This window comes from Etheostoma cragini, chromosome 15 (assembly GCF_013103735.1).
Source record: "Etheostoma cragini isolate CJK2018 chromosome 15, CSU_Ecrag_1.0, whole genome shotgun sequence".
Classification (NCBI taxonomy): Eukaryota; Metazoa; Chordata; class Actinopteri; order Perciformes; family Percidae; genus Etheostoma; species Etheostoma cragini.
This window is the reverse complement of record NC_048421.1, coordinates 6,314,309-6,324,365: the sequence shown is the minus strand read 5'-3', so window position 1 is coordinate 6,324,365 and position 10,057 is coordinate 6,314,309. Positions and strand designations below refer to the sequence as shown.

At 40.5% G+C, this 10,057-nt stretch overlaps 1 protein-coding gene across 1 annotated transcript; it reads left to right on the top strand.

Moving 5' to 3' along the window:
* The first annotated feature begins 536 nt into the window (after nucleotides 1-536).
* Nucleotides 537-9,946, top strand: gys1 (glycogen synthase 1 (muscle)). The gene is made up of 16 exons (XM_034894682.1): nucleotides 537-764; nucleotides 3,467-3,585; nucleotides 3,890-4,071; nucleotides 4,972-5,163; nucleotides 5,379-5,564; nucleotides 5,735-5,879; nucleotides 6,523-6,640; nucleotides 6,875-6,995; nucleotides 7,088-7,194; nucleotides 7,345-7,404; nucleotides 7,562-7,754; nucleotides 8,065-8,191; nucleotides 8,283-8,378; nucleotides 8,475-8,638; nucleotides 8,731-8,811; nucleotides 8,954-9,946. Exons 2-16 carry the CDS (start codon nucleotides 3,468-3,470, stop codon nucleotides 9,194-9,196), a joined length of 2,133 nt encoding a protein of 710 aa, XP_034750573.1. The 5' UTR covers nucleotides 537-764; nucleotide 3,467; the 3' UTR covers nucleotides 9,197-9,946.
* Nucleotides 9,947-10,057: the final 111 nt, after the last annotated feature.

Sequence of the window (10,057 nt, the reverse complement as noted above, 5' to 3'; positions counted from 1 at the left end):
GAGGATTCATGCTCAGTAACACCTCAGCTGTGCAAACCTTTACTGAAGCAGGGGTCTGTGATTCTGAATCTGTGACCACAGGGCCTCTTTTCAGCAGCATTACCAATACCCTGTGGTCAGTCCTATCAAGGGTGGAAATTGGTGGGGTTAGACAGATGGCAGCCATTGGAGTAGGCCTAGGCCTATGTGATAGGCTATATCAGAGATATGTAAAGGGATTGGGTGTCTAAATGTCACTGGTCACGTTGTATTCTCAAAACTATATGCACTCGTGATCCTTAGAAGACATTATAAATAACTCTCTTGCTCCTTTACCTTCTCATTGGAAGAAAAATAGTTGCCCGGTTTCCCATGACTCCCCCCTTTTGTATGGATGAACAGATAATTCCCCAACCACTGCAACTCCATTTAACCTCTGTTCAGCCAATTGCGTCTCTCAGCTGAGAAAAACGCCCACTTCCCGTCACGTTGTGTGTAGGGGCAGAGACAAAGATGAGACTGAAGTCCAATGGGAGTAAAGCTCATGAATAATATGACAGCAGAGTCCCCGCATTCACCAACCCAATCTGCTTCCTGCCTCGCAGGCCATGAGCACCCTGTCCTTCTATCTGACAGCAAACGCACCAAACCAATGTGAATCGCTGGCATTTAACTAAAGCCTCCGTCCCCCTTTCCTCACTCTCCGTTGGTTTCATTTTTTTCGATTGACTGCGACAGCTGCCAATGTGTTGTTCATCTTCTTGAAGTTGGGAGGAAACCGAAGGGTGAGTAGACATCTGTATTTTTAATTTCCACATTGAATATAGTTAAATACTTCCTCAGTAGACGGTGCGCGCATCAGGACGCTGTGTCCTTTGCGCGTGCCCGCAGCTGCAGTAGATGCATGCCCGATGTCACGTTCGCTCCTCAACTCATGAGAAAACGGAAGACACGTACAACAGCATGCATGTCAGCCGGGAGGTCTGCTGTTGGTTTTGTGGTGCTGTTGTCCCATGTAGTTTTTGGACGAACCGTCGCTGCCCGAAGCTGACGTGCAGTGCGTCCTTCATTGCCCTATGTGGGACAGATCAGGCCCAGGGCTATTCAAATCAAAATATCCATTGACAGCAGCATGATGGTGATTAGTGTAAAGTGTCATTAATTCAATAAAGCATCCATAAGCTGATGTACCAAGCAGGGATAGTGTTCCCAATAAGATCCCAAGGGAATCCCAGGGTGTCCCTTAATATGAGCAGCAGTTCAGTTTCAGCACTGTGATATAACCCCCTTTAAAAGGATAGTGGTTTGTATCTCCATACCACACCGAACTATAAAACTCTTCCCACTTTTAAAGTCAACCGTCACTAAAAAGAAAAGTGTTTTGCTAATGGTTAGCCAACTTCACCTGGATGGCTTAGACTAATGTGCAGTTTACATTAAAAATAAACAAATAAAAAATATTTGCATATAAATGAAAGAGCAGATGTTATTAGAAGCAATTCTTACAAAGTAATTAACATTATTTATTCCAAAGAGAGTATTCTACTCTATTTTTCATACATGAAAACATGTCTGGATGGGATATTGAAGTTCTATTTAAGTTAGTCTGATGTGAATATCTGAGGTAGCCTACATCCAAATGAAGGAAAGGTTATTAGAAAAGATGTTTGTCATCAATTTGAACCACACATTTAAATCAGATTGGAGTTCTGGTTCATCTGGGCCTTTATCCAGCTTGGACAGTGACAGATCTGTTGTTAATTACTGAACTCCCTTTTGTCCACTGCTTTTAGTTTTTGTAGTTTACCACGTCTCAACTTTACGCAATATCAAAATTCCATAGTAGCATATCAACATGTGCCACAGTATGAACGGCTGGATCAAGTTTATACTTGATCCATGCCCATGTCTGTGCCTTCCTGCATCCTGTTTCACCCTACTTCCCTGTTTAGGAGGCTACACCATTTCCGCAAGCAGTAACTGAACACCCAAAGTTGTATTTTCAGTGCATCTTAAACTCAGCTTGATTTCACTCCTTTATTAATAATGCATTTTAAATGTCTCCACCGCTAATAGGAAAACAAATAAATAAACAGTTTCTGTTGCAGTAGGATGCATTGACAGGAGCAGCACCATGCGGATCTTTATGCTGCGGATCTTTATGCTTCCAACGATTTGCATGGTTTATTGGGTGTGGTGGGTGGTGTATGGCATAAAGAATTAAAGTAATTTTTTAGTAGTTAGTTAATAATAATTATTAGATAATTGTCCATTTTGTTTACGTAATCACAGATTCTTTGTTTAACAGCAATTAATTGCTAACATTAGCTAAAGTCTTAAGGGATATGACTGTTGCGGGGGATTTTTGCTTTTGTTCAGATATGCCAAATTGTAAGTATATAAGTGATTATTGGTTGGACTGTTGAGCTAAAGCTATGCTAGGTGTTTGCAATTGACCCTACGCATGTTCATGGCAACAAAATTGACAAGGGGGATACAAAAATGTTTTATGATAATAATAGGCATCTTTACTTCATAGGCCGCGTAGCTGTGTTATTACGTTATCTGGCTCAGATAACAGGGACATACTGTATAACCAAAATGTATATCCTGGAATTAATTCAATACTTGAATTTGTTTGAAAAAAGTAATAAATAAATAAATAAATAAATATTTTTTTTAATTAGACTGAAAGAGACAATGATATTGTTAATCGCAATTATTTCTGCAATAGTTGGTTGTAAAGCCAAATCTGGAATTGTTACGGCTCTAGTAGTCATCAGTAGAAAAAGCCCTTTGACCATCTCAGATAATAGACAGCGCAAATAACATAGACACACAACCCACATACACACACACAACAACCCACACACATATACGTTGGATCCCTATCTGTTAATCAATGTACCATTGTAGTGTTGTGTGTTTGCACAGGGTTTCCTTAGGAACAGCCAAGGTTAAGCTTTTTAAGTATATTCCAAAGGCCAAACAGAAATAATTTAAAAAACAGTAAAAAGGTTTCCCTATCATCAGAGTTTCACAAGAGAGGATTGTTAACATGGTAAAAGAATTGGGAAATGTTGCATTTACATCACAGTGGTATAATGTAATAGTGTTATGAAATGGGATGTGTGTTTTATTGATCACATACTTGCATGTGTGTGAGGAAACATTAGTCAAGAGAAAGTTACACAGTTTAAAAGAATGTGTCATTTAGAATTGAGGTTTATCTGATGCTGTTATCCAGAGAAACCTTCATTGATAAACTAGAAAAATGTAATGCACCACTTTCTGTCTTTACAGGCAATTGGTTATTTTATTTCTTTCAAAAGAAATAAAAACAAAGAACAGGTTTCGATATAAAAACCTTGTTTCTATGTGTGAAATGCTTACACATCATAAGACTTTTGATAAATAGGTTCAATAAGTGTCAATTATGTAGGTGCTCTCATCTCATCTCAGCAGAGTGTGTTCTGTGTTTACCCAGCATGCCGCTGGCTCGCAGCCTCTCTGTCACGTCCCTGTCAGGACTGGAGGAATGGGACGAGGAGTTTGATTTGGAGGACGCTGTTCTTTTTGAAATTGCATGGGAGGTCGCTAACAAAGGCAAGTGTGTGTGTGTGTGTGTGTGTGTGTGTGTGTGTGTGTGTGTGTGTGTGTTTTCTCCTGTCTGTGAAAATAAATGGTTTGCATAAACTGAATGAAAATAAATGTTAAAAAGCCCTTATTGTAAGTCGTTTGTACATTTGGCATTTATTCTGTTGTCATGTCCAATCTTGTTTATTTACACAGGTGATAATCTTGTTAGATAGACCTATCACGCTAATGTGTCATATATATCTGGTTGAATTACATTATATCCGTCTCTTCTTTGTGTGCGACGTGTGGCATGTTTCCTGCGTGTGTGAAGTTGGAGGTATCTACACTGTCCTCCAGACCAAAGCCCGTCTGACTGCAGAGGAATGGGGGGAGAACTATTTCCTGGTGGGTCCCTATGTGGAGAGCAATGTGCGCACTCAGGTGGAGCTGATCGAGCCCACCAACCCGGTGCTGAAGAGAACCATTGACAAGATGAACTCCAGTGGGTGCAAGGTAGTACCACACATACAAAGTAAACACATACGCCCTGAGTTTAATTTGTAAGATCCACTCAAGGGCAGTTATTCTTACAACGCATAATTGGAGGGATTATAGATTGAGTTTGTGAAAACTGTAAATGTAAATGTGCTGTATTTATATAGCGTCTGGTAAATGCGTCTGGTGAATGTGAACTACACTTAGAAAACCAGTTTAAGATCATCCTTAGCCCCTCTTTTATATCCGACCCACTTGGTCTCTGCTCACTGACCCCATCTCTAAACCCTGTGACATTTCCTCGCAAAGGTTAGAGGTTGTATCAGTATCTCTCTGTCTCTCTCTCTCTCAAAAACACACTCCTGAAATAGATGACTGTCAGTATGTGTGCGTGATACTTTTAAAGCTTTGTGCTGTGTCACTCAAAGCCAGGAGAGGGGCTTTTTTTTAAAGGTACAGTGCATCCTTATTTTACAAAGCCTATCTGGTTTACCTTGAATCACACAACATTTCAGCTTAGGACAGACATGAACCATTTTTTTAAAACATATTTATGTCCTGTATTATTACATAAAATTATGTCCTGCGATCCATTTTAGTTTTTAGTTTACTTGAAACTTGAAGTTACATATTTGCTCGACAAACTTCATCAAGGTTATTCTTGAAGGGTGTGGTTGGTCACGTTTTTGGAAATGAGATGAATGCCAGGTTAGATTAGAGACAGATGAACTGAACCATTTACATACAAAAAACATGGTGAAAGTAAAGATAACAAAAAAGAAGAGTTGCTGTTACATCTGCGGATCTTTATGCTTACAATGATTTGCATGGTTTATTTGGTGTGGTGGGTGGTGTATGGCATAAAGAATTAAAGTAATTTTTCACCTCTCTCACCCTTTTTTTCCATTTTCCCTGCAGGTCTACTTTGGGCGGTGGCTTATCGAGGGTAGTCCCTATGTTATTCTGATTGATGTTGCATTCACTGCCTGGTCTCTGGACACCTGGAAGAGTGAGTTGTGGGATCTTTGTGACATTGGCGTGCCGTGGTTCGACCGAGAGGCCAACGATGCCGTACTGTTTGGCTTCCTGACGGCCTGGCTTCTGGGAGAGGTCAGCAACAAGAAACTGTCAAGTGACAAGAAGTTCTATATACATTAAATATCCTACCTATGTTGTGTCTGAAGAAGAAGTTGAATACTGCGTGTTTAAGTGCTGAAGAAAGTTCTGAAATTGTCCTATTATTGATATCCAAATAATCAGAAGGTTTAAAATATATATGTGTATGTAGTGCTGTAGATATAAACTCTGCTTTTGCCGAATTGCAGTTCGCAGCCCAGAGTGAGCAGCCTTCACACATTGTGGCCCATTTTCATGAGTGGTTGGCCGGCCTGGGCCTGGTGTTGTGTAGACATAGACAGTTGTCCATCGCAACCATCTTCACCACTCACGCCACACTGCTGGGACGATACCTGTGTGCTGGAAATGTAGACTTCTATAACAAACTTGCAGAGGTACGTGTATGTTATTGCAGGAATGTAATTAAAGAAATGCAAAACAATAGAAATAGGCCAGTGAACATGTTGACTTTGATTTTTCTGTAGGTAAATTAGAAATGAATACATAATCAGACATGTTAACAAGAAATGTAGTCATCGCACTCTTTCTCCTGTGTCTTATTTAGTTCAACGTGGATAAGGAAGCAGGCGATAGACAGATCTACCACCGCTACTGTTTGGAGCGGGCAGCTGCTCACTGTGCTCATGTCTTCACCACTGTGTCACAGATCACAGCCATTGAGGCAGAGTTTCTGCTCAAGAGGAAACCAGGTGTGTGGAGGTGAATTAAAGCGTGATAATCAGAAACGTCCTATCCTCATTTGTCACTACCTAGGCATGCAGGTCTTATTCTACGGGGATATTATGTATTTCTTACTGCTTTCTTAGGGAATGTTTCAATGTATCATTAATTTTAATTAAAGCTTTAGTGTGTAACATTTTTATATTAATGAACATCCGTTGCATTCAAGGCATTGCCAATTGAGTTGCTGCAAAGCTAAGTAAGACTATCAGCTCCACACAACTCTCTCTGAATTCCGTCCGGCAACTTTCACACGCAGAAAATCAAGTAAAAGATAATTACCTCTTCTGAAGAGTTCATCATGTTTTTTTAATCCTCCGTGTCCTTCTTGGCTAATAGCAACTCGATGGCCGAGGCGTGGCTGTCCTTAATAGTGGGAGGAGTGCACAATCACGATAGGCTTGTGTCATGCGGACGCCCAGAAAGTGACAAATGAGGACAGGATGTTTCTGTGTCATTACTTAGAAATCCTCATGGGGGCAGCAGTAACTACCCACCATAGCTTTAACACAGTTAGCTAACTATCTAATTAGATACTTTACTAACATTTGACTGGTTTCTCTTTCTCTATGTTTTGCATTTATTGCCCCTAATCTCTCTAATCACACACAGACATTGTTACTCCCAACGGGCTCAATGTGAAGAAGTTCTCAGCCGTGCACGAGTTTCAAAACCTCCACGCTCAGAGCAAGAATCGCATTCAGGAGTTCGTCAGGGGACACTTCTACGGGTCAGACACCCCACAACACACATTACAACATTCACAGCTCAGGCAGAACTTAAGAAATGAAATTGAGAGTTTTTTGCTGGTTACTTTTCATCAAATGAATTGTTATAAGAAAGAGATGATCATTTTGTAGAATATAGTACTTGTTATGCTATTAAAGAGAGGGGGGGGGAAACATTGTGAGTGCTACATTCATGCAGCTCTTGTGACAGATTTTGTTTTGTGTTCGACCATCAGGCACCTTGACTTCAACCTGGACAAGTGTTTGTTCCTCTTCATTGCTGGAAGGTATGAGTTCTCCAACAAAGGAGCCGATATCTTTTTGGAAGCTTTGGCCAGACTTAACTATCTACTGAGGGTAAGTGTGTGTTAATGTATTTGTGTGTGTTGGTGTGTCTGTGTAGAAGGACGAAGGTAAATCTTTTTGCTTAAATGGTCTGCCTTTTGCAGGTCAATCACAGTGACGTGACCGTCATTGCATTCTTCATCATGCCAGCTCGGACTAACAACTTCAATGTGGAGACCTTGAAGGGCCAAGCAGTCAGGAAACAGCTCTGGTGAGTTTGATATATTAAGCAAGGAGAAGAAGTATCTTACTAAAAGTGTACATTGAAGTATGTGAAGTGGATGTACTTGAAAAAGTGTAGTAGTGTTGTGTGTAGTTTTTAAATTTTTCTTCTATTTTCTTTGTTTTTTGTCACTTACAGGGATACTGCTCAGACTGTGAAGGAACGTTTTGGAAAGAAACTTTATGAGTCACTCCTAGTGTAAGTTGACCACTTTCAGTCTACCTAATGAAACCTATAAAACCGGTTTTAAAGTATAAGATACGGTTGAGTTTATTCATGCTAATACATTACATTACATTCTATTGTAGTCATTTTACAATTTACCTTTGAATCTATAACACGCTTTTTTCATCAGTGGGCAGCTGCCAGATGTATCGAAGATAATGGACAAAGAGGATTTCACCTTAATGAAGCGTGCCATTTTTGCGACTCAGAGACAATGCCAGCCTCCAGTCTGCACCCATAACATGCTGGAGGACAGCAACGACCCCATCCTTACCTCCGTTCGTCGCATTGGCCTTTTCAACAGCTCTGCTGACCGAGTCAAGGTAAGGTCATCTGTCATTAGTCCACAAATGACATAGACCACGACAAAGATTTCTTCTCACCTTTTTACGTGGCGTTACATCAGAGTGTAGACAAGTTCACATTTATACAGTCAACTAAGTTTAACATGTTTTTGTTTTGTTTTTTTGAAGGCATTCTAAACTTAACTAAGAAATAATGCATTCAATTTATAGGTGGACAGAAACTGTGCCAGCTGGTGTATCACCATTTCAAGAGTGCACATGATTCAAATTTATGCAGTGATTATAATTCCACATTGTGACTTCTTTGAATGGTTTCTCCTTCCTTTAGATTATCTTTCATCCAGAGTTCCTTTCATCTACCTCTCCTCTACTTCCAATGGATTATGAGGAGTTTGTAAGAGGCTGCCACCTTGGCGTCTTCCCCTCTTACTACGAGCCTTGGGGCTACACACCAGGTACGTTCTCATGTATGCTGACAAGGAGTATTCATTTATGCAGGTATATTGTATAATATTAAGAGGGCCTTGCTGTTTCTGTTGCCATCAGCTGAGTGCACAGTCATGGGAATTCCATCCATCTCAACTAACCTGTCAGGCTTTGGCTGTTTCATGGAGGAACACATAGCAGACCCCTCAGCGTATGGTGAGTATCTCATACTTCATCTGTAAAATTCTCAGTGTCTTTTAAAGATAGTGATAACTGTTGCTTTCTATGATATCATGCTGTTTCTTTTTGCAGGTATTTACATCCTGGACCGGCGGTATCGGGGGGTGGACGAGTCGTGTAACCAGCTCACGTCCTTCCTGTTTCAGTTTTGCAAGCAGAGCCGGCGCCAGCGGATCATCCAGAGGAACCGTACTGAGCGTCTGAGCGACCTCTTGGACTGGAAATACCTCGGCAGGGTGAGATACCAAAACTCATTTTGGACTCATTTTGTGTATGTGATAACTATAAGATGAACTAATGTTAATTCTTGTTTTTTTGGCTGTATTAGTATTATGTATCTGCCCGTCATATGGCCCTGGCTAAAGCCTTCCCCGACACCTACATGTATGAACTTCAGGAGCCCACCTCAGTAAGTTAACATGTGTTTTAGGATGGGAGACGTACTGTGTTGTCACTGTTAATTGTTATTTCATTGTATTCATGCATTCATTGAGTTGAAATCTTTACACTTCAACCCACTGGTTCTAATGCCTTTTGGTTCTTTTCCTCAGACCTCTGGTTTCCGTTACCCCCGACCAGCCTCTGTGCCACCGTCTCCATCTCTGTCCCGCCACTCCTCCCCCCGCCAGAGCGAGGCTGAGGACAACGATGAAGAAGAACGCTATGATGAAGATCTAGAGGCAGAAAAGGACCGGGTAAACATCCGCCAGCCCTACACCCTGCCACTCAAAAACAAGTCTTCTGCTGTACCTGGGGCTAATGGAAATGGTGATGGCGACAGCGAGAAAGACTGAGACAGACACACACACACACATACATACAGTACATGCTAAGCGTCACTAGTGAAACTTTATCACCAAGTGATTCATGTACTTGATATATGAGTGTGTTTGTGTGAATGGGAGTGATACATGTAATACTGGCTTGCTGTGAAAAATTGCATCACTGTCTGTGTCTTCCCAACCTGTTCGTACCTCAGATTTTGAGAAATAATTGTGAGTTTGATATATTTTGGTATTGTTTCAGTTACACCAGCAGTGCAACCAGTGGTTTGCTTTCTGGATTAAATGCAGCAGCTAGAAAGGGCTAAACAGCTCAATATGGGAAACAAATCAGGATTGCTGGATTTTGTAGTGTATCAACACTGGAAAACATACTGTAGGTTTGAAGCATTGGAAAAAAATAAGGATTATTTGGAGTCTCTGGATATGGTTTTTTATACTTACATTCAATGGCGGATCTGAGCAGGGAAAAGAACATAAACATCCTTATTATTAGACTCATTCAGTCATCTTTAAACATGTAAAACTGTTTTCCTGGTATAAAGAAATGCTCATGTAAAGACAGTTGCTGTGAAAACCCACAAAGAACACCTGTTCTTTTTACCTGTGTTTGGCTTAAAAGTATGATGATGATGATACAGTACTTCAAACTCAACTGTCCACCTTGTAGCATCTTTTCCTTTCTTTCAAATGCCTTGTTTACTACAAAACTTGAAGAACGGAGAATGGGGGGAAATGTGGAACACTGACATGCACAAGAAATAGCATCAGGAAACAAAAATAGCTGATTCTCATTTTGAGAATAGTGTTGCGTGTGTTTTCATTTTTTTTTCTGCACCTTATTGTATTACAGTCTTTCAGTGATAATCACCA

What these genes read in the sequence shown, in the direction of transcription:
- gys1 (XM_034894682.1), top strand. Translation starts at nt 3,468, where the DNA reads ATGCCGCTGGCTCGCAGCCTCTCTGTCACGTCCCTGTCAGGACTGGAG. An exon ending in TGAACTCCAGTGGGTGCAAG is followed by an intron (nt 4,072 to 4,971) that starts GTAGTACCACAC and finishes TTTTCCCTGCAG; the next exon opens with GTCTACTTTGGGCGGTGGCT. An exon ending in GCTCTGCTGACCGAGTCAAG is followed by an intron (nt 7,755 to 8,064) that starts GTAAGGTCATCT and finishes TCCTTCCTTTAG; the next exon opens with ATTATCTTTCATCCAGAGTT.